Raw genomic sequence first — 24,976 nt, forward strand, 5'->3', positions numbered from 1 at the left:
GAGTAGCTTGACCCCTGTGTTCCTGCTGACTGATGGTATCGACAGCCCCCTGGAGCCAATTACTAGCAAATAATTACCTGGTGGAGGCATTCGTGCTTTTGACTGATTAACTTCTTTTTTTTTTTAGGGAGCAAAGGGCTAAAGGAGCCTAACAGCTAATTTTACGACGAGACCTCAATTATGTCCTCAAATAGTTTACAAAAAATATATAGGACCCTAAAAAAGAGAATTCTGGGTAAATACTGGGTTTTTACTTAAATTGAAAAGGCCCTGCTGAAGGAGACTGTGAGCAGCGCAAAGTGAGTCACGCTATGTTAGCTTTTCCAGGACGGGTTCACTTTGAAGAGGATATTTGTTACACGGTTTGGAAAGGCACAGGCTGCTCATTTAGGCTTATGATCGAGCTCCAGCTGTAATCTTTGTAGTCTTGTAGTATGGGGGGAAAGGAAATGACATTAGCTGTAATGTCCAATACACCGACCAACCTTGAAGAACATACATGGACTGCATTTATGTGGATGGACTGCATTTATATAGCGCTTTTATCCAAAGCGCTTTACAGTTGATGCCTCTCATTCACCCATTCACACTCACACTCACACACACCAACGGTGAAAGGCTGCCATGCAAGGTACCAATCAGCTCGTTGGGAGCAATTAGGGGTTAGGTGTCTTGCTCAGGGATACTTCGACACGCCCAGGACGGGGGATCGAACCGGCAACCCTCCGACTGCCAGACAGCCGCTCTTACCTCCTGAGCTATGCTGCCCCTACATCCTCCACCGGTCGACGCCGAGTTCCCCCCACGCGAATTCTGAGCACGCGGAGCGAAGCGGTATCGCCCCGGGCTTCCCCGCGAGCCGCGGCAGGGCGCGCTGGAGCCGAACCGCCCGACATTTATTTGCTCTCCCCGCAGAAGTCCCCTCGCCCCCCCCCCCAGCCACAATAAAAGCGATCCCCCTGACCCCCATTAATAACCGCCGTCCTCCCGGGGAGGGGGTGATGGATATTGCGGCGACGCCCGGGTCATCTCTCGCCGGGCCCCGGCGCGGGGGAAGGAAGACTTCACGCGGCCCGGGGACCGTGACGGCGTCGCGTGGCGAGATCTCCTCCGGGGCGCGGCGGCGGGCGGTGGGTCGGGAGGCTCTGATTGGCCCACGGCCTGTTCGCCCGGCGGCCATAATGAGGCCACAGGCAAAGGTGACGGGGGAGTGGGGGGAGGAGGTCCGGGACACAACGTTGTAATGGATATTTCTGCAGATAGCCGGGGGGGGGGGGGGACTGGCCGGGCAGAGCAGGGGATGACTCGCGAGTTATTGTTCCTGACACCACCAGCGAAGCGCTGCAGCAGAGACAGGGCCATCAGTGCCACACTGGCTCTCTCTCCAGATAATTACAGTCTTACCACGCGTGCGCCCGGTAATTCAATTTGTGTCAAAACACTGGGATTGTATCAGAAAATTGCTTCATCTTGGTTTTGAAAAGAATGAAGGAAGACAATTTTGGCTATTATCATCAAAATGAGTTTTTTGGATACCTACTTGTCACCCCATACAGAGTTCCACGAATGGATGTTTTAGTAGCTGTTGGAGCACGACATGTCACTGCAATCTATTGTGATGTGAGCAAGGCCATATGCAGTCTTCCAGATTGACCTGCTAATTTGTCTGCTTTTTTGTTCTAAAGCGATGTTCAAACCTTTAGTTTGATTTTCCAATAACTTTCCTCCTAGTGTTTTCTTTTTTTCAATCCTGCTTGCTTGCATTGTACTCATGAATACGGAGCATAATAAATAAACGGGAAAATATTACCGGTGGTTATCTATCCGTCTTGAATTGGACAATTTATAATATTCATCATTCATTAATATGAGCCATGAGTGGTGACCAGTTCAAAGGAATCCCTTACCCTCGTTCACCAGATTTGTATCTAGTGTCCCGGGCTTGTATCTGCGTTATGGAGATTTGAGAAAGCCCAGTGCAGCTACATTGTGGGCGGGTTGATCGCAGCTAGGCCCTTCCCAGCATGCCTTTTGCGGGACGCATGTGCAGTGAAACTGGGGGGGGGGGGAACGGGAGCAATGGATGTAGCCCTTCCTCTTCTAAGGCGCGCTTTTATCAAAGGATATCGTTTATGATAAGTAAAAGCGCACTTGAACTAAGAGCCACCAGACCTGGGTTTGCAGCTGTCTCATTTGGCCTGTGCCACCTCTGCCAGGAACAATCATGCTCTTATGATATTATGGGTCATATACCTGAGGGGAGCCGTTTTATTCCTCGTGGCCTGAGAGCAGTCCCCCCGTTCTCCCCATATGAAGGGAATCTAATTTAAACATTGAACTGTCAAACCGGGCCCCTCTCAGTCTTGCTGGCCTCAGTGGCAGACATATGGCGCCTGTCTTCTCTCAAGGCATTCACAGCGGCAGTGGGAGTGATATATTTCGAAAATGTTATCACTCCTGTGTGTGTGTGCGAGAGAGAGAGAGAGAGAGAGAGAGAGGGGGAGAGGGAGAGAGAGAGAGAGAGAGAGAGAGATGGAGAGAGGGGGGAGAGGAGAGAGAGAGAGAGATCCTTGCTTTTATTAGGAAGAAGTAAAATGCTTCATTAGGTTGCGTCAGACCAGAAAAACTGGCCCTGAGAAGGTTTCCAGCCATACTGTGCTGGTGCAGGCAGTCTCCATGTTCTAAAGGTCTGTAGAGCTTCATTCATTATTATTTTATTTAGTTTTGCATCCTTGGCAAACAGGTCGCGGGCACTGGCAGCTGCTCATTTAATTTAATTTGACTGTGGTTTGATTTAACACGTCGTATTGCGTTCCACTTGCCTTCGCATTCAGCCCCATGTGAAAAAACAGTATGCTGAAATATACCTGAAGTATACTATTTTGTACTTAAGAATACTTCAAGTATAATTCAAGTTTATATAAAGTATGCTTAGTATGCTATTTCTCACCTGGGTTTTCTGTCGGTACACGCACAAGCCAGTGTTTAAAACCAGGGTGAGATTCCGTCACTGAAAGACCATAAATAAAATAAAGACCATAAATATGAAGTCTTTCAATCCAGTTACCAGAAGGGTAAAAGATTTATCACGCAGTCATTCCTTTAATTGGAAACACGTGTCGTATGTTCTGGGCGTGGCGTGCCTTCTGGCCGAGCGCCTGCGAATGAGCGACAGGGAGTCGGGTTCGATCCCCCGGGCCGCGTATCGACGGGCCCACGCCCCCTTCCCGCGGAGAGCCGGCAGGAAGCTCGATCGATCCTGCCGCGTCAAACGTCAGCGGCGGCCTTGGGCTCCCGGGCACGCGCCTACCCGCCCCGCGTCCGCCGTGTGTTCCGGGCGCAGACGGGCGTTGGGTTCAAACGCCGCGGCGGAGACGATCTGACGTCTATGGTTCTGCAGTTCAGACCTCCGTGGGCCTGCATCTCACATCCACCCAAAAGGTAGATGAAAAGCTAATATTTAGTCTTGCCCAACTAAACATGGTCCCACAGCGATGGTATCCCAGTTCCCCTTTGCTTAGAAAGTAAGCCTCCTTTCCTCTAATATTTATTAATTGATTTCCAAAAAAAAAAAAAAAAAAGCCCACAGCCCTGACTAGATTGTGTACTGAAATTCTTTTTTTTTTTTTCTTCTTGGAAGAGGATTAGCTGAATCCGGCTTGCCATCATTCTGACAGAAGTGTAATAAGAAGGGAGGAAAAAGGAATGGTTACTGTCACAGAGGAATGCGAGAGAAGGGAGGATTTGTTGCCTAGAAGGGAGAGAAAAAAAGCTTGGTACTTATTTCCGGCCCTGATGGTATTGTGTTTCTGAAAAACATTTTGAGAAGACTTGTTTTCTCTGGCCTGGGAAGACTGGGTTAGTGTTTAATATTTATTGTGCTGGATCTGCCTGTGAAGCCTGGCTCACGCGAAGCCCGGGAAGATTTACATCAACGCAATGCTTCCTCTCCGTCTTGCATCAGTTGCACGTGTTTCTCTAACGAATCGAGTGGGAGGAAATGCCGGGCGACATTTTTTTCCTTCATTTCCGAATTTAGAATTAGAACCGTTCCCGGAAAATGACTGTCATCTCATTCCTGGCTCCTGGATAATTGCCACAGTATCGTGTGCAAGGTGTGCTCTTCTTATCGTTCTTTCAAAGGTCGCTGTCAAGAGTTTCTCATGTCTTCTGGCAATAAAACTCTGAAACTTGTCCTGGTTCAACACAGAAGATAGAGCCAGTGACTGGATGGGAATGTGAAGCACTGCACCATGGGTAATGCTCAGTGCTAGTCTGTCAAACCTAAGTTGATTTTGCTATCTGATGAGCCTTTTCCAAGCTCCTATTTGGTAGCCATTGTGGCCCACAAGTGTCTGGTTGCTTCCTCGAAACTCTTGGGGACAAGACTCATTAAAACAATCATTTAAACACATGTTCATTACGTAAATCTCAAATGTATTAAGACAGTGCTAGGCGGTCTCCATTTTCCTTTTTATTTTGGGCACAAAATTAATAGCCTTTGAATTGTGGCCATGTTTTATGCCAGTACCTTTTGAGCATGTGATGCAGGATGAGTTTATTCCTTTTGAACAGCGTGTGTTCACATTAAAAGGTGTTGTTCTTGTTTTCTTTCATTTACTGCCACTTAATTCTCTGCCCATAATTTGTTCCTGTGGTTATGGCTTTGGAAAATACTGGAGGTCTGCGGAATAGGTTTATTAGGTCCGTTACTTCGAAATCCTCCTCTCTTGACACGGTTAATTTTGCATGCTCAACTGGATTGTGAAGATCATGCCAAAATGTCTGCATCATGGAACAACTACAGCTGTTGGACCTTAATTAAACAAACATTACCTACCTGAGCTGCTCTGGAGGGAAGGAACATCAAGTCTTCTTGTTTTTGCTTCTACTTGGTTTGGTGGTAGTCAGACGTTAGCTGATGAAAAGTAATTTGCTGGATATTCTTATGTGTGGGGCAAACTTGAGTTCCTCTGATTGACAGTAGGGAACCAGCTGGTATTGCTTCAGATAAGCAAATACATAATGTGTATGATTTGCATCAGAGGCCCATGAAATTCCATGTGGGTCCATGTGGGAAATGGGCTGGAAGTGGCCTGACTCAAGTCCTAGCTCACAGTCTCAAAGGAAATGGCTCCTCATCTGTGGCTTGTTGTGTCCATCTTTGTCAGCCAATGTGGGCAGAAGTATAAATCCTTTTAATTACAAATTGCGTTCATGTGAACCCCGTGGCAATGGAGAATGAGAGAAAGTGGATGGGAACATTTCAAAGCTTAATCTTTATGGTATATGCAAATTAAAAATAATAATTAAAAGATGTTTTGTCTTTTGATATTTTGTGCTTTGCTTTGGTTACTTAAAAAAAAGCATTGCATGGTTAATTAATCCTGGGATTTACAAGGAGGAAACTGATCCCCTACCCACCTACTGAGTGACATTTTCATATCGTCCGTCGCACGAGCTGCCTCCTCTCATCCCAGAGCGAGGTTTTCAGGCCCAGCGGTGATCTCCCATTCCACTCTGAGAACGGGAACTTGACACGAATATTCACTTTCTCTTTTTTTTTTTTTGCCCAATACATTTTTTATGGGTTGTGTTCTTTCCGGTGTGTCAGTCTCGTATCCCCATGTCATGTAAAGGCAGGGCAGAAGGCCTGCTGTTTTATTTTTACGCCTCCTCTGGCCAATCGGATCTCTTTTAGTCCTCTTCTGGCCAATCGGATCTCTTTTAGTCCTCTTCTGGACAATCTGATCTCTTTAGTCCTCTTCTGGACAATCTGATCTCTCTTAGTCCTCTTCTGGCCAATCAGATCTCTCTTAGTCCTCTTCTGACCAATTGAATCTCTTTTAGTCCTCTTCTGGACAATCTGATCTCTTTAGTCCTCTTCTCGACAATCTGATCTCTTTTAGTCCTCTTCTGGACAATCTGATCTCTCTTAATCCTCTTCTGACCAGTTGAATCTCTTTTAGTCCTCTTCTGGACAATCTGATCTCTTTAGTCCTCTTCTGGACAATCTGATCTCTTTAGTCCTCTTCTGGACAATCTGATCTCTTTAGTCCTCTTCTCGACAATCTGATCTCTTTTAGTCCTCTTCTGGACAATCTGATCTATCTTAGTCCTCTTCTGGACAATCTGATCTCTTTAGTCCTCTTCTGGACAATCTTATCTCTTTTTGTCCTCTTCCGGCCAATCGGATTTCTTTTCAGTCCTCTTCTGGCCAGTGGTATTTCTTGTTGGGGGCATTGCATGTAGTTTGAACCACTGAGATCTGCCACATTCTTCCTTGGCAGTCAGTTTCAGGGGAACAGCTTTGTCGGGCATTGGAGATGACACAAACTCCCTCTGATGCAGGGCGCATCTGGGATGTGCCGGTTCTGGTCCGACTGCATTCCTCCACCAGCGCTCCGGCCTGCTGGTGCACTGTGAATGGGGTTAGGCCGGTCCTCGGATGTGGAGTTCTTGGCTATCTATATTCATGGAGTGATTACAGATTTTATCACTATGATTACTGTTTTTTTTTTTTTTTTTTTTTTGTTCATAATTAAAATCCTCGCTAAGGAAAATTAAAATTTCTGGTGAGGAACTCAAAAATAGAAACTTATTTACTTAGCAGGCAATTGCTTTGGGAGACTCCTCCAATCTGTAATGCTAAAAATGTGCTGGTTGTGCTACGTGGTTATCTTTCTTATTAAAATGCAGCTCCCAGCAAGCACTTATTAGCCCTTCTAAAACTCAAGTGACCCTGTTTTAATGTGTGTAATTTATAATCAGTCAATCAACATAATACATGCATTTGTGCATGAGTTAAGGTAATTCCCTGGTTTACCATTTACATGTGTGTGCAGAATAGTTAGTTCTGCATGTGTTTATAACAAGCCAACAGATTGCAGCAATTCTCCATGTATCTAAATAATGATTTACAAGACGATATAAATCCAGAAAACCAAGTCTGTGGACAATCCGCAGAGCCCCCTGCAATGCCTCTTTTGTCATACACGAGATCGTGCGAGATAGCTTCTCAGGATTACAGCGCGGAGCTGAAGGTTAGCGATCCGAGGCACCACCTGTCAAGTAACCGAAATGGACCGGATCTGAAATATGAATGACGGAGAAGGCACTGACACACTCTGGGGGCAGCTCCTTGACCTGAAGAATAATGGCCTCTCGTTCTCCATGTTTGCGTTGGAGAACTTAAATGTGGAACATCAGCTTTCTCTGGAAAAAAAAATCCGCCTTTTACACTAAATCACTCGACGCTGTGAGGAGGAGTACTGCGCAAGACGCCTTCCTGCCGAGGAGACTGCAGAGCACCATAAAGCACAGCGAACGGGGCTCCATAAATCTGCGTGCATCTCAATGGAGCTCTCCTATTAAGAGAGGAAGGTGTGGGTCTGCGGAAAAGGCGCCTTAATTATGATGAGGCTGAAGGGCACAGATTCGGATGACAGCTTGATGGGATTAATTCCATTTGCCTGCATCGCTGAAAGGGGGACTTGATTGAGATGTTGGAAATGTAAAAAAAAAAAAAAAAAAATTTATAATATATACTCCAGGTGTCATTTGAAAGTTAATTTTCCCTGGCGAATGTAGAGACAAAAAATGAAAATCAGAAATGGATGAGGAAGAAGAGAAGGGAACGCTTTCTCACATGGCAAGTGCACAATGAATAAATAGTCCTCCATGTTGCCTGTCTATAATCAGTGTCTATAAGTTGCATTTTGATTAGTCATAGGATAGGTCTATGGCTTGGGGGAGCGAATTGTCAGTGTGCACGGCTGGTTAGGAACTGAATATGTACTGAAGCAGTTCTCTGTGCCTCCCCAAGGGCAGAGCAACATTCTCCCAAGCAGGATGTGAACCCGCAACCTTTGGGAACAACCCAGATTTTGTAACTAGCGTGCTGTAATGCTTCCCCATCAAAATGGGAAAAGGAAAAAAAAAAAAAAATGTGTTGGAAATTTAAAACCCAGGGAATGTGTTCTTGGTTGGATGTAAAAGTATATGCCAAGTAAATCTTCCTACCAGGCCCACTAAACAGCTTGTTGGATTTTTTTGTGTGAAATACATCACTAGGTTTATATTCTGCAGATTTGTTTCTGCATAGCATCCGGGTCCTCATTTGCATCCGTCTCCTCTGCATGCGTTCCCCGCGCCGGGCTCTTTGTCCGTTATTCCTCAGCGGACTCAGAGGTGAAGGTGCACTTGTGCTGCTTTTCTGGGTGACAGATGTTCCTCCCTTTTTTAATTGCCCCTCATGATGATAACCCCCCGCTGAAGCGTCTTTGAACAGCCTCAGAACGGGATGGGCTTCGTTAGGGGAGCCTCTTTTAATTGGGCACCCAATAGATGTGGACCCCTCGCTCTGGCCATTACTTATTAAGATGTCTATGATATGACTACATAATTCATTGGGCGTCTGCGACCTCCTTGGAAATGTATGTTTTATATGCAGGACGCAGTGCCAAAGGCCTCTAAAGAGCTTTGTGGATTCGCTCCCTGATTCTTATATCGCCCTTCATATTGAGTTAGCAGTGCATCCTCAAGGCCTTTTTAAATTACAACTGCTCTGTCCTCCGTAATGTGATTAGTACTATATTTCTGGGAACACGGCCTTGATTATTTTGTGCAGTTTTATAGATTTTAATATATTCCCACCATCGCGCAAAGCTACGAACAGAAGCGTATGAAACAACCGCTCTGTTCTAACCTGTTATGTCTCAGCGACGCGGCGAACGGTGCGTTTCGGAACCTCCGCGGACCAGGGCGGTGATTCACGCTCGCGATCTCTTCTGAAAGTAAATTAATTGAATATTTCCAGGTTTGTTATTGCCCTCGCCGAGCTGCCTGTTATCGTAAAGCGCAATTAAGCCGTACCTCCAATACCAACAAATCATAACAAACAATGCCCCCGTCCCGCGATGACAAAGACAGGCCCCTAATTAAGGCAGCGCTAAGCCAGCCTCATTAGCATGTAAATACTGCCTCTCTGCTTTCGGGCTGTCGGTGGAGCCGGATCATGGAGAAGGATGACTTTCCATACAGTCTGCGGGGGTGTATGAGATACCTGGTTCAGAACCTCCAGCTGGGTTTACGGTTTCAGCAGCTGCCAATTGACTCTCGTGTCAGGCTGAGCCACTCAGTCCTTCATTTGAAGACAAATCTCAGAGTCCCGCTGCGGTTAAAAAATCTGATAACGGTTCAGGAAAGATAGGTAGCGGTTCACCGATGACTGTGCCGGCTGCAGCGAAATGAGCGGTTGACTGCCTCGGGCTCGCTCGGCTCCGGTCACGGCGCAGCGGCGGGGCCCTCGCTCCTCCGCAGCCCTCGAAAAGGAGCGCTCACGAGCCCTTTCTCGCCTTCTCGGCCCTGCTACACCACACATTAATTAGAGATTAATGGCAATCAATAGGTGCCAAGGCGCATAGCAAAAAAAAAAGCAGTATCGATCAGCCCAAATGTCAAGATGAAACAGTTTTCGTCCGTGCGCCAGAAGCGAGGGGGGGCGGGGAGCAGGGGTTGAGTGGTGGGGGGAGGGGTTTGTGAGGGGCACAGTGAAAACACGGAGATTGTGGTGAGGAGGCTTTAATTTCATTCTGAAAAAATGTACATCCTGCACCCCCCTAATTGAACTATGCCACCCTCTTTTTTTTTCTTTTGCGGGCCCCTACATGCAGGTCAAATCACGCCTGTGGAGCACAGTGGGATTCAGCTGTTGTCCTTGGCCAGGGCTGTGTGATTGAATTATGGCCCGTGATTTTAAATGCATACTTTTTCAAGATGGTAATTATGATCACAGTGACCTATCAGTATTAGATAAGGACTTAATTATGATTTAGTGGTAATTTAATTTTCTTACATAGAAGGGATTACCATAGCATTTAGCTGAAAAGCACATTAAGAGTCCTTAAAGTAATTAACATTATTGAGAGGTGTGTGTTGCTTTCATGTATTACAAAGATGGCCATGTCCTCAAAGGTCTGTTTAGCCGCCCTCTTCTGTCTGCTGGAAAAGACTAGCAGGTTTTAATAGGTCAGAGGTCTTCTGAATGGTAGCTTATTTTATTATGGAAATGAATGTTAGTGCTTGCTCATGCACATCTTAATTTCATCTCCTCTCCCCATGTTGTGCTTTTTCACGTTGTTGCCGAAGTTGGGTTTGATTAACACAGTATAAAACAAATATTCTAAAGAACAAGAAAATTAACAAAACCCATTGTTCATAATAAATGCAATGCTTGGGGCAGCTATTTGCCACTGTTCAGCAGAAATGTACCACTTTACATAATGAAGAACTAAAGTCCCGTTAACTCATCATGGAAATGCAATCGAAGCTTGAGCGCCTTTCGCCCACAGTTCACATATTTCTATCCACATGGTGTATCTGAGTCATCAGTACTTTACTGTATTATAACCTGCAAGTTGGTGAGCGTTTCCTCTGGCACAGTCGAACCACTTCCATCTCAAATGGTCGACCTCAACAGGCGCAGAGGTGGAGCTGAAGGAATTAAAAGTCCATAGCTGTCAGCGATGATGCTCATGATCACGGCTGTATTGCACAGGCATCTTGCCGTTGCTATGCACTGGAGATAAACATGCACTGCTCCGAGTATGATGAGAAAGCCCATGGCTTAAATAGTTTATGAAAGTTAATTGCAATCGGTACCAATTATCAGTGCTCTGCTCTTTTTGTAACTGTAGCCTAGAGAGAGACTTGGGTGGATAATATTGTTAAAATACCATCCATTTGTACGGCTCGATATTTTCTGACATAATTCAGGCTAAGTACATTGCTGAACAGTACAGCAGGACCGTCCCCAGTTGGGAATCAAACCCACAACCTTTGAGTTACAAGCCCAGTGTTCTAACCATTATTCCACACTGTAAACCGAATGTTTAATCGTCCTGTGGGTTGTACAGATCATTGCCAAACCTGACTTCATGTGAAAAAGTGAAATTAAATAGCTTAGTAAGAGAGGAAATTAGACGTTAAAGAGACCATTGGTGATTGGTGCTTGGTGACACAGGAAACACAATGTGGTTTTGCCTCAGTCTCGTAATCTGTGAAAAACAACTCTATTATGATCTTGTTTGACAGAATAACTCTGGTGCTTTGTCATCAGATATGTTCAATTTTTAATATTCAGCTGATAAAAGTTTTGGCGGCGTGCTCCAGCTGAAATTAAATGCGTGAGCTATGATAATTGAGGTGAGCTTCAACAAAAAGTCCCCTCTCTTGTGTGCACATTTGCCAATCGGACATACGTATACTCAGTGCTGTAATAAAATGTCTGCCTTTTAATTAATTTCTGGCCTCAATTTATTATGTAGTATCAGAAGTGTGCTCAGTGAAGCTTTTCACGTTGACTCTGGTTATCCAATTAGCAGGAACGAGGATGCACTGAAATTACAGTTGGAATGCAGAGAAAACCAATGGACATTATTTGTCCGACGTGACTGCTGACGCTGATCCTGTTTTCAGGAATATTATGCATTCTCTTGTGGATATAATGCGTTACTGTATAAACACAGGGTGATAGTTTGCATTAGGGTGTCTCGCTGGGATTCGTTTTAAAGGGAGTGAGCATCGTCTGCAGTTTGCGTGAGACGGCGGAAGGAGAGCAGCCTGGGCGTTTTCTCTCTCTCCTGACTGGCTGCGGATGCGGAGGCCGAGTCGTGTCGTTCATCACCCGCTCGGGACATTGATTTTTAGCAGCTGCGCTCCCTTTGGGGGGAAATTGGTTCCTCCGGAGCGGGTCGTCCTCCCGGACGTCATCGGGGCGCCTTTCTTCTGAGAGCAGCGGCAGCTCCGGCCGTCCCCTGCCGGCGTAATTGAATTCGGCCCCTAATGGCCCCTCGCGCGCTGCGGCGGCGGAAATGCCCCGCCGTCTTTATCGTTCTTTATCACCGCCATTACGCGGCCTCAAACGCGCCGCTCGCCGTTGCTCAGTGGGCTTTCCCCGCTCGTCCACGAGGCCATTTTGTTGACGGAGCGCAGAACGGCAGCCCCGACAACCCCGCTGCTTCCGAAAGTACGGCGCGCCCCGACCAGGGCCTGAAGGAAAGGGGAGGGGTGTGCGCCGAATGCAGGCGGGCCGCGGCGGCGAAAGAGCGCCGTTTTGGGGGCTCCGTGTCGGACGTCCCGCGGTAGGGAAGTTACGCTGCGGCCAGGCTCGTGAGCCGCGGGGAGATGAGTCGTGAGAACCCAGTCACAGTTGAAAGTGCTCCGTCACGCTGTCCGCCGCCGTCCACTCGATCACTGTCCTTCCTCATGCCGTTAACGTTCTGGTCTGAAGAGGCTCTCAGGCTAATGGCGCTCTAGTCATCCGCATCGCTGTTTATGCCACTTTTTCCCCCTCTAAATGGCATTCAGAGGCCACGGATGCTACGGATAGAACCGCCAGGCGCGTCAGGAAGACGACATTCTCATTACTTGAGACCGTGAGAGGAGAAAGAGCCCCGGCACGGCCGTCACTATGGTTACATACATCCGAGAGTTTCCGCACTTTATTTTCAAATCACTTTAATGGGCCACTTTTCTGTTGGCTTTGTTGTGGCCTTTCTCTGCTTACGTAACAATCGAAATAAATCAGAAAATTGACCTAAAATCCATCCACCAGAACATTGCCTATGAATGGCCTTTGTGCGATGTGTGATGTTTTTACATCTGGTCACATGACAGTTAGGATAGTTCAGCAGTTTTTTGTGCTGAGACCAACTGACATGAATCATACATGGCGAGACCATCCGTGTTTATAACGGCCCCATTAGAGCCACCCGAACGATCATACGTCTTATTCCACAGTCCGCTTTTGCCTATTAAGCCATTCATTACGGAATGATACAAAGATATCCGATAATTGTGGAACTGTGGGGAGTTTGATCAGATAGCCCTAAATAACATGCTATTTCATCGTTGCCGATAGTGGGAGAGTGATTATTCCCACCTATTAGGATTTAATTACATTAGTGAGGCGGTAATTTGTTCTCATATTGCCTTTGGAATGGGTTTGTAAAGACCATCCTAGAGTCTGCACTGCAGTTTCTGGCATTTGACAATAATTTAGAATGGAGTAACCTACAGGCATTTTTGATTAGTTTGGCAATTGTTTTAAATGGAATTACCTGCATACATTTGTGATTAGTCTGCAAAATAATAATAATAATAATAATAATAATTCCCTTAGCCAAACATACTAAAAATGTGTTAATTGAGCCTCTGATAGTCAGCACATTTACTAATTAAGACTGCAAATGAGATTTTGCCACACGGATATGGCTTTGTAATGAGGAGAGAACCAAAGGAAATTACAGCACACTTGATAGCGACACTTGAAATAGACTGCCATTAATAGTACTGTGTTTAATTTAGATGGGCTGATAAAACAGGGAAATGTTCTAGCATCTGGCCTGGATCGACGGTCAAACATGAAATTCCAACAATTTTTCAGCGTTTTATGCAAAATCAGTGTCAACATGCAGTTATAGTGTGGCAGAATTAATTTTTTCTGCACCCAAAAATGAGAGAACTTTTCTAGAACTGAAAGCCAAATACTACGCACAGTATAGTTCATGACCTATCTGGGGAAGCACAGCATGGCTTTGATTATCATAAAAACTTTGAAGTACTTGAGTCTTTGTTATATTAGTGATGTTTTAATGAAAAGGAGGCGAGTTATTGTGCGTATTGGGAAATGTAGTTTCCTGTAAGTGAATGTCTGTTCTTGTGAAGAATGATCAGTATGGACCGGGAATGCGCTGAGTGCATCACAGACACATTCATATTACCCCCTCCGGCTCGTAATAGACAGGATCATTAATTTTAAGGGTGAGCTTTCCACTAAATTGTCTCAGTGTTTGTTTGGCCTCTTTGACATTTCGCTGGCATTGTCATATGCGTTTCTCCTGTCGGCTACTGCCGGCCTTGGGAATGATGTCATATCGACGGGACATGGTGGTGCGGAATTCAGAGAAACTGCTGCCGTGGGCTTCACGATTAACAGATAAACCACGTTGTCACATCAGCGCATTTTAACAGAGCTGGCCCTACGGTTTTGGTGGCCCAATGGGGTGACTGCTGTTCAATTAAAATGTGTTTTAAAAAAAAAACCCAGGTGTGGTTGTGGGCCTAAACGGCTGCATAGGGTGCTTATGCCAGCAGCCGGCTCTGTACGAATGCTCAGTTGTGATATTTTCAACAAGACACCGAGAGCTCTTGATTTTTTTGTCTTTTTAACGAGATGTGAACCCGGGAGGACCGCTCTCAGACGGCGCTCTCAGCCCTGGCGCGGAGGCGTGCGGCTTCACGCGGAACCCTTTCTTCTCTCGAACGGCGGCCTCCCAGGGGGGGCGAGGGCGACGGTCGGACTTTGTCTGAGCGGATCCGAACGTACGCGAGAGGCCCCGGCTGTGCGCCGAGTCCCCCCCCCCGGCGACACGGGAGGCCCGCCGGCAGAGGGGCTGAAAAACCGACCAATTAGCGAGCGGCGCTTTTTTTTTCGGTGGCAGGAGAAGGCGCTCTCCGCCTCCCTCTGCGAGCCGCGGTCTATCTCTGAGAGCCGGAGCTCGCCTTGGCGCCGCCGGCATCAGAAACGCGCCGCGAATCCGTATTACTCTTTCCCCCCTCGTTCTCTTTCTGAAAAGCTAACAGTAATCCCTTTAGGTTTGCCCCCGCAGAATCTAACCCGTGAAATAGAGTTTGACCAAGTGGATCAATACTGCCAGCCAGGTGAACTCAAAAGAATATTCTGTATCAGTGAGCCCTGTTAGTGGCTGCAGTGGCTGTTACCCAATCCCCCTTGCCTTTAGAAGATCCGTTCAAACACGCCTTGACTTATTTAACAGCATGGTAGATCAGCCACCAGTAATTTCGATGGATACTTCTGGAAGCGCAGTCCCAAAGTTTTGTGACTGGCCTGTAAAAATAAATAAGCAGGGCACTTTTCCGGTGAGATGAGTGTATTTCTAAGGTGCTAGTGTTCTCCTCACAGAAGGCGCTCCAAGCGTGATTGTTTTGGGAAAGGACCAAACACGTCCCACCATTTTGAAAAGCCCTGCGGTGATGTGATGACATAATTGCCTCTGCTATACCTCGGCGAAGGTGCTGTTAGCCCAATCACCTGTAGCCTGTTTGCAAGGCTAACCCTTCTCTCTCCAACTGACACGCAGAAACCAAAAGGCACAAAGTGTCCTCAGCCTCTGGAACGAAGGCACCACCTCCAAGCACGTCAGCTGCTCTCTTGGCAACCGAGCTCGCAGGATCAATATCTGAAAGTGGTTTGTTTAGGGTGGGGCGGGGGGAAGCTGAAATGATAATTTTTCTTTTACTCAAAAGCTTTAATGAGGCGTTATGAGCCCTATTAATTTGAATCCTTCTCACTTGAAAATCTGATGGACTCTTGTCTTTGAGCAAATTTGCATTTAAATGACTTTGAGCTGGTGGCTCCTCTGCACAGCTGGAGCACACACACACACACACACACACACACACACACATCATCATCACAGTCTCCTGATGCGCACCAATCAATGCAGACCTGTTTTTCCTCTGCTTAGCTTTGAGGACTGTTTTTTAATCCTGAATCCTGTGCTCACATAGGTGTGTGTGTGCGTGTGTGTGTTTGTGTGTGTGTGCGTGTTTGTACGCGTGTTTGTATGTGTGTATGTGTTTGTGTACGTGTGTGTGTGTGTGTAGGTGTTTGTGTACGTGTGTGTGTGTGTGTGCGTGTGTGTGCGCACGTGCATTTGTGCGTGTGTGTGTGTGCGTGCGTGTGTATGTGTGTGTGCACGCAGTCACGCATGTGTGTTTGTCTTTTATTTGCCTGCATTTTCATTTGTCAGTTGCACATGAGCAAAGCTGATATTGACTGAACCGTTTAATGGGTGAAATCGAAGGGGAACTTTAAGTTTAAGTTTCACTTTAAGTGAGTTCTCAGTGGTCGATGCTGTTGAGTTTGCAATGAGCTTGTTTAAAGTTTTCTTGATACATACCTTCCTGGCCAAAGATCTGGAGTCTCTCCACAAAGACAAACACGGTCATGGTTGCTATCGCACCTGTTGGGTTGCTCAGGCAGGGCGCTTAGGAACATGAGTTGTTAACGTTTGATGTCCCTGTCTCTTTGAAAGCGGTAACCTTTTAACCTCTTTAACCTGTTCTCTTGCAGTTGGGAAGACGTCTCTGATCACGAGGTTCATGTACGACAGCTTCGACAACACGTATCAGGTAGGCCCCGCGCTCCGGCTCCGCGCTGCGCATGTCACTGTAACTCTTCATTTGCAGGGCATAAGACTGCCATTCTCTCATAATTGAATGCGCCATGCGTCTCTTTTATTCTGCAGTTATGAAAGCACAAAAAAAAAAAAACCTCCAGACAGAAATAGTTGACACGCACGTTATACTCATTGATCCCTCGCAGAACAGAAAGCTGCCGAGTTTGCGGAGCGGGTTTCAAACCTGCCTGTGTTTTATGTACTTAACTCTGGGGCGAAACGCGCTCTTCATCAAGCTGCTATGGCACGCCCTTCCAGCACTGATACGGAGGAAGGAAATGCGTTCTCCTTACTTGTTTTCACCCTGTTGAATATCTGTTATGAGCTTGTCTCACTGCCTTGAATCATGACAGTACTTTAAGGTGCTTCACGCTACCTCTCTGAAGCCGCCCATCTTTGTGAACTGCGCCGATGTCATATCTGCTTATCCTCGCATTAATTAACGTCTTATCTGCAGTAATGAGCCGGGAGAGTCCCCTTTGCTCAATATGGGACCCAGGCTCTCTCACTTCCATGACAGAGCAGACATCTCAATGCCCTTCCAGCTCCTGGAACAGATGGAGTTGAACGGGTTACAATATTGTCTATGGTGAGAGTGTCCCAGTGTGGGCCTTTGCACAAAGTGGTATTTATACATATCAGAATTTAAAAAAAAATGTTTTTGCGGTTGGCTCAGATTTTTTACACCTCATCTGAAATGGATGGCGTGTGTTTTGGGTAAAGTTCTCGGTGTGGCAACACGCTCTGGCCGTGGTCTTTACCCGACATGGGGTGTTCGAAGCAGCACTTCCGAAACGTTGACATTGACACGCCTCAGAAGACCCCCCCCCCCCCCGCAACCCCCCCTTTTCGGGTGTCTGGTCTTGATGACTCCTCCCCCCTCTCTGTATTCAGTGCCCTCAGCAGTTTTCCCCGTCTTTGTTGAATTTAGATTGGCTCCCCATCTCTGCGGATGATACGCGCGTTCGCGTGTCAGCAGAGTGCCGGGGAGAGACCGGCGACTGTTCAAAAGGAGAGCGAGGAACGGTTTGGGATTGTGTTCTCCCTATTATGTGTCAGGAACAAGGCCTTTCATTCTCGTCATTAGGTACAGCAAGAGAGCAAGGCAGCCTATTGTCAATACTACTGGGGCCTGTTGCTGGGCTCGTTGTTAATGAACCTTTGTCGTATTGAAATTCTTTCTGCTTTCTGTAACAGGCAGGAGATTTATGCGCTGATTTAAAAAATTTGGTTATTGACAACAATGTAGTTCATTCAGCTGGTCTGCTTCTAGTGCACCAAAGATTTATCTTATAAATTAGCCATGTCCTGGATCGGCCTGGCAAAATTCCCAACATGACCGCCTAATCACCACCTCCCTCTCACCCTCAGTTGAACTGCGGTGTGTGTTCTGGTGAAAAAATGGCTTCCAGGCTTCACCCAGGTACCAGTGTGGGTGAGACAGGTTTCTCATGGGATCATATGGCACTATATTTCGGCTATGTATCTATTATTATTATTTTAAAAAATAATAATTATGATGATGATTATTATTGGTGAAAATGATAATAATAATAATAATAATACATATACTTTGTGAGGTTTATTTTTGGAAATGGAGGAAGCATGCAAATTTAACAACACCATTTTCTTCTCAGAGGTGATCGAGCTGTCTTGTATTGTAATGATTTTACTATTAAGCATTGCAAAGAGCAATTTCCTTGTGCTACTGCATTTCTAAGACACTGAATGGGATTCAGTCAACATTTGTCGTAAACTTTAATTAATTTTGAAAGTAAGTATTTTTTTTCTTTAAGTTTCTGCACTCAGTTTGGCAAACCCAGCAACTACAAAAACCCCAGTTATCAAGAAAAAGTGTAGCGCTTGCATCTGCTGAAATGTTGATTGAATACAGAGCACCGTTTCACTGTTTTAACAATAAGATTTGGGTTAACAAAGACGAAGCGTGGAATGAACCATGATATCGGATTATTTATGTGAGACCGGTGCTGAAAATGCATTCTGGGAATATGAGCTTGTAAAAATGCGCTCTTGACCAAAACCTCTCCTACAGCTTCTAATCTCCATGAAAATAGCTGGGCTCTTATCTTAAGGGAAGTGAGGCTCTGTGATTACAGAGGCTGAAGGGGCGAGGGAGGTGGGGGGGGGGGGGGTCTGGGGAGGTTGGTGCACCCACTCCACCCACTAGGGAAGGGATTCAGCTGGGCCTAATTGAAGCACTCGCGTTAGCGCTAATGAATTCAGCTAGCACGGAGCTGAGAGCCGCTCGCGCGGAGAGTCGCACGCTTCCGGGGGTAAGTGCGCCTCTTCAGCGGCCCTCAGACAGCCCGGGCCCCACGCAGCCGAGGGCAGCTCTCCAGCCCCCCGCCCCCTGCCCCCCCCCCCCACCAGTCTGGCTTCACGTGTGCGGCTCCAGACTACACGCATTCACGTGTTCATTAACCGCTCCACACAGCACCTGGCAGACCCTGTCCAATGACAGCTTGCAGGAATGCAAACGCGGGCCGATAATCTGAAACGAGGCGGTTCGTTTGGCTCGTGCGCTGCCCCCCCCCCCACCACCACCACCCCCCCCTTTTCCTACCCCCACCCCCTGAGTAAGGACACAAGGCTCAGCGGATTCCCTGTTGCAGGTGCGTCCCTGTTTTAAGAATTGCTCGTTGTATTTTTGCAACAAAGACAGCACTTTGTAGCAGTGGCGTAGCCTGAAATATTCATGTGGTTGGGTCTGCGTGGAATTAGATGGGCCAGCACAGCCTACTGTACGTGGGCGTTCACAACTGTTTGTGTTGGTTAAGCCAAGATAAATGATTAGGATAAGGGTACTGTTTAGGCTGCCTGTACCAGTGCTGTGTGCCTGTAGATCAGAGCGTAGACCGAACACCTTGGCGACGACACGTTCGTAACGTTCGCTCCGTCCCCCAGGGGGCGCAGTTTTAATTTCACCGCTTCCCTGTGGCTGATTGGGTTACGGGTAGTGCTGTAACTGATGGCCGTGACCTATTGAAGTTGGGCTCCTGAAACCTTTAAAGACACAGTAGCCGGTCAGCAGTGTTTGCAGTGCTCGGTTAAGGAGTGGGACACCCCCGCCACCTCTGGCCGGACCAGTTGAGGCCTGGCACAGCGGAAGGTTTTGAACTTCCCGAAATGTCCGGGGTCGCGTTCTTCCTCGGACGGGACGGCGAGCGAAGAGGCGAACGGACGACGGAAGCGGCAGCAGTGCGTCCTCGCCTCGCCGCCTCGCTTCCTGCGGAGCGGGATCGCACATCCCGTCGAAGCGAAACACGCGACGTGACAGTTAGTCATTAAATATTCGGGCGGGGAGTGAGTCAGCTCGGTTGGCGCCGGTTTATTTCGAGATGCGGGGATCTCCCGAGGTGGCCCGCGAGTTTCGAAAGGCGTTCCGAGATCATCCCTCGCCGAGCCGCCTCGGCACACAAGGTGATTTGAGAAAAGGAGGACGAATTACTCGGCTGAATAATGAATGGCACGGGTGAAACAAGCGAAGACAGAGAGACTGCTGTGGGCTGACTTTTACTGCCTGTCTAATCAGATACCTTAAGATCTGTTGTTATTCCTGCAGACTTGTTCCCGAAGACAGGGATAGTGACTATTCAAGAGTTATTCGAACGCAGGAGAAAAATTATGGTCTTAACCCTATGAGGCAATTATGTAGGTAATGTTGTAGATGAGGAGTTATGGGCTCGACAGTCACATCGCTTTGTAGAAATGGGCTGTGGGCTTTAGCATACCACGCCCTCCCCAGAGATGCTAAGCGCAGCAGTGGTGAAAGTCCCGGGTGTTTTCATCCATGTGCAAACAATCAGGATCGTTTACAACGGCCATTACCATAATACAGACTGTTCAATGTGACGGGTTAACACTGACCCCGGATCAGTGCCCGGGGGAGAAAGCCTATCGCACAATTACTGGGGAGTGTCCGTGTTGGTGTGCGTGTGTGAGTATGTCTGCGTGTGTGTATGTGTGTGTGTGAGTGTGTGCGTGTATGAGTATGTCTGCGTGTGTGTGTGTGTGTGTATATGTGTGTGTGTGTGTGTGTGTGTGAGAGAGAGAGTATGTATGTGTGTGTATATGTCTGTGAGCATATGTGTGTGTGTGTGTGTGTGTGAGAGAGAGAGAGAATGTGTACGTGTGTGAGTATGTCTGCGTGTGTGTGGAAGTGTATTCCAGGGTGGGGTGGGGGGGGTTGTTAGAATCGTAGGGATTATGTCCTCGGAAGGATTCGGGAAGGGGTTCAGAATGAAGGGTGAAGGGGAAATATGGGAACGGGATTAAGTAGAATCAGGATAAAGAGAGTATGTGAGCACTGGAAAGGGTGCGACGGAGTAGAGGGACGATAGCCAGACTGGATTATTGTGTACTGTAGAGATACCCTCCGTCAGACATACAGCTACCCCAGGGAGGTGCTTGTAAGTGGCTTGCCGCTTGCTGCACATACTAAAAAGCCTCTGCACCTCAAGAGAAAAAGAACTGTTGTCTGAATGCTGTCTGGGCTGTCAGTCAGAGCTGGGTTATGTGTGTGTAACTGTAGTTCCAGGCTCTGTACTTGTTTCAGGAACGTTTGCCAGGCGACAAATGAAAGCCATTTTTATTTTATTATTTAGCGCTGATGGAATTTTAATTGGGAAAACTAACGCAAGCTGGACCATACCAGCTGTGTTTCTGCATTTGAAAGCTGTTGTCATTTAACATAATTTTTTATGATGTTTTAGTGAGGATTTAGTATTGAGTCAAACTTACCGCACAAATTCCCCATTGTTCTCAGTTCTATGTACATTTCCTCTGTACTAATATTATATGTATTCATTTGGCAGACGTGTTTGTAAAAGGCCATTATGGAAAACAGCACCATGAGCAAATAACTATGGTAACTGCAACCACCAGAGAAGAGGAGACAGTAACACTGTGTACATTTAGCACAATTCTGATCAGCCATTACACAAGTGAATGAAATGGGATATTAGGCGTGCAACTTTTCACAATGCTCTTTATAGAGCAATATTGCAGCTATACAGAGGGAACATAAATGAAATAAGAAAATAAAGTCTAAGAACGGAAGCGATCTGAGGCGTTAGAGGAGGATTTCAGCCCGCACTTGTGGACTGACAGGCGGTCTGCAGTCCTGATTGATACATGAAACTTGTTTCACCCCTTGTTGGGTCAGAGTGGGGAGCAGACGTAACACTGAAGGTGTGAGACTGCAGAGTGGCCAGTGGAAGAAGATTGCAGGGGCTTAGCTGGGATACAGGAAGCGATTGGGCTTGCCGGTTAGGGAGAGCTGTTCCTTTGACTCCCTGTAACGCTGCGGCTGGGTTTTAAATGTGGGTCACTGGCAGTCGCCGGTGGAGAGGTGCAGTGATGCGTGGGGAAAGCCTGCCATTTGTGGACTGCTGAAAGTCCAGGTGAGACAGCACCAGAGAGTCTGGACTGGAGTGGAGTAGGTGGTTAGTGATTGTTCTGGTCTTTAATAAAAACTTGCAGGACAGGATAGTTTGTCAGCACTGCAGTTTTTCTATCATGAATCATCATTGCCAATTTGATTGATTTTGATTTATTTAATTATGTTGCTTTGAGAATAAATACAAAAGGAAATGTACCTACGGTAAATGGGGATTGCTCTTTTGTGAATCATTTGCCAGTGTAGATTAGTTATTTATTACTATTATTACTATTATTATAATGAAAGTATTTTTGTGGGGGTAACTCATTGAACAAAATGTTCAGTAACTATTTGAGGATTTCAAGTTAATTGTTTCCCTGCAGGACCCAAAGCAAAAGCTCCATCATATGTAGATCTATAAATGGACTATGTGGTATCTACGTGACTGCTTGAGTCCATTGGCTAACAAACTCCTCTGTGAGATCTCTGGGAAGTGGTGCCTGGCAGATCCATCGATCCCGGGCACTGCAAGACACCCTCCCCGTGCTTCCTGCTCCTGCAGCCGCTAGTCCTGCCCGTCCGTCTGGCAGAACTGTCCTGTCTGCAGTCTAATCAATTTGTTCTAAATTGGCCCTGATCCGTCACATGGAGATATATTGAGGTGTAGACCCCGCCGACCTGGTGCATGTTTCGACAGGCCTCCACACCCCCCTAGAAAAGCTGAGTTATGAATGTTCAAATTTATGCCATCTGTGTCTTCTGATGTCATATCTCTATCTCTCTCTCTCTCTCTCTCTCTCTACCTCTCTATATCTCTCACTCTTTCTCTCTCTGTTTGTCTCTCTCACTGTCTGTCTGTCTGTCCCTTCCTCTCTCTCTCTCTCTCTATGAGGGCTCTATAAGGCTCCATTGAACTTGTTGTATTTAATCAATGAAGCTTAATTAAATTGCATTGGTGTGTGTTCCGTTGTTTGTCTTACGAGAAACGGACCTATTGATGCCGAAACGGAAACTTGCCAACCAACCGTGACATTTCGCTTATCTATGCACTGAAAGCATTAAAGGGACCCCTCTAAGTCCCAGCTAAATACCTGTAGATCTTCTTGAAAATCTTCCACAACTCCACCAAGATGATTTGCCAAAATCGAAATACCGGTATCCTGTTTTTGATGTCACGTTCATCTGTCCATCCATTATCTATACCAACGTATCCTGGACAGGATCGCGGAGGACGCTGGAGCCTATCCCAGCGTGCATTGGGGCGAGAGGCAGGAATACGCCCTGGACAGGCCGACCAATTTATCGCAGGGCATTTGATGTCACGTGATGTCTTTTATTATTTGCATTTCACTTTGTGATTGAGCATGGATACCTCATTTAAAGTTTGAGTGTTTGGGATGGCATCTTGTACGGTCATGACAGATGGACAGAGAGTTTGGTGTCTTTAATTTCAGGCTGATTTTCTTTTTAACTCGTGTTCTTTTTACCATAACTGGCCCTCGGCCAGAAGATAACAGGAGGGTGACAGTGCCCAAGGCAGATCATTAAAGCTTCTCAGTGTTTCTGGAGCTCCTAGCCTTTTGTCCCTGGTGATATGGGCTAAATTCTTTCATTCTTCAAATGCTGTGGCATTTTGGTGCGGTGGACCCAGGGACAGGGAGGTCCAGGCTTTGATTCACGGTATTGTTAAGTTGCTTTAAATAGAAAGTGCTAGTGCTGTTGCTGGAGCTCCAATGTAGCCATTGCATGTGTTAAAATAATTTTTTAAAACATTTTGTTGCTTTAATTTAATGTAATTCTAATTTCTTTCAGCGGGCTACTCAGAATCACGGCAGAATGGGTCAGACAGGAGAGCGCCGCGTTTTAACGTTGACGTGCAGTCGTTAAAAATTGAAAAGGTTATGAATAATTCCTCTGGATTTCATACGCGTGTGAGCCGTCCTCCGTGTGGCATTCTATATTTAACACAGGAGTGAGAGAAAGGCTCATTCCACCTTTCAGCATGAAAACTCCATCCCCTTTGTGCTTCCAACATGGCGGTATTTAACAGCGAGGAAGGCTACAGAAACCTGCCATTATTTCCTACCTGTCTCCTAAGCCAGAATTTTCTCACCTTTTACTGTAGAATCCACTTCTGTCAAGATTGGCAGCATTGCTTTGTCCTTCACGGTCTTCCAAAACTTGCTTGAAAGCACAGTGAGTTACTGAGCAACGCTAAAGGACATTGCCAAACTTGCAGTTGCGTCCGAAAACAAACGAACGGGCCTGCCTGTTTTTTCGGCCACGGGACCGTATGCACAGATAATGTTTTAGCGGCTCAACTTTTCCTGTACCTGGCCTGTAGGCGTGGTCACGTCACCGCATTCGGAAGGGGAGACGGGCAGCCCGCGGTAATGCGATCCCTTTTTTTTTTTTTCGGGGGGACAGAGACTGTGAGGTCTCGACTCTGGCTGCCGAAGCCCTGGAGAGAACCCACTGCAGCAGCCGGCATTGCCAGGGAAACCAGTACGTGACTCAGATGCTGATTTCCTCGTCTGCTGTGAAGTGGGCAGAGGGCAGCGTGCTGCGCTGAGCTGCGCTGCCCAGGCTCTGAGGCTGAGTGTAAAATGGAGGCAGACGCTGCTCTTTAGTGTACATGGCAGAGGTAGGGGCTCAGCATTAGAGTCTGTGTGTAAGATGAAGATGGAGACATAGGTTTAGGATTAGTCTGCGTGAAAGATGGAGACATAGGCTTGGGATTAGTCTGTGTGAAAGATGGAGACATAGGCTTGGGATTAGTCTGTGTGAAAGATGGAGACATAGGCTTGGGATTAGTCTGTGTGTAAAATGAGACATAGGCTGGGGATTAGTGTGAGTGTGTATATAGCAGAGAGATTTTCTAGACCCTACATGCTGTTTATGTAACAAGGAGAGTCTTATGAACTATGTACAGATAGATACACTGGGCCTTAGAGACTGTTTCTATGACAGATACACTGGGCCTTAGAGACTGTTTATATGATAGAGATACACTGGGCCTTAGAGACTGTTTATATGACAGAGATACACTGGGCCTTCAAGATTGTTTCTATGACAGAGATACACTGGGCCTTAGAGTCTGTTTATATGACAGAGGACACGGCCTAGAGCTGTTATATGACAGAGGTACACTGGGCCTTAGAGTCTGTTTATATGACAGAGATACACTGGGCCTTAGAGTCTGTTTATATGACAGAGATACACTGGGCCTTAGAGTCTGTTTATATGACAGAGGTACACTGGGCCTTAGAGTCTGTTTATATGACAGAGGTACACTGGGCCTTAGAGTCTG

General features: G+C 46.6%; 1 protein-coding gene across 2 annotated transcripts in view; it reads left to right on the top strand.

Annotated features, from left to right (window-relative positions):
* rab6ba (RAB6B, member RAS oncogene family a) overlaps positions 1-24,976 on the top strand; it is a 69,869-nt gene that overhangs the window by 15,841 nt on the left and 29,052 nt on the right. For both annotated transcript variants that reach the window (XM_064330737.1, XM_064330738.1), the window contains exon 2: positions 16,160-16,218. In XM_064330737.1, the coding sequence (XP_064186807.1) occupies positions 16,160-16,218 (59 nt within the window). The remainder of the gene's footprint in view (positions 1-16,159; positions 16,219-24,976) is intronic.

Source organism: Anguilla rostrata, chromosome 4 (assembly GCF_018555375.3).
Source record: "Anguilla rostrata isolate EN2019 chromosome 4, ASM1855537v3, whole genome shotgun sequence".
Classification (NCBI taxonomy): domain Eukaryota; kingdom Metazoa; phylum Chordata; class Actinopteri; order Anguilliformes; family Anguillidae; genus Anguilla; species Anguilla rostrata.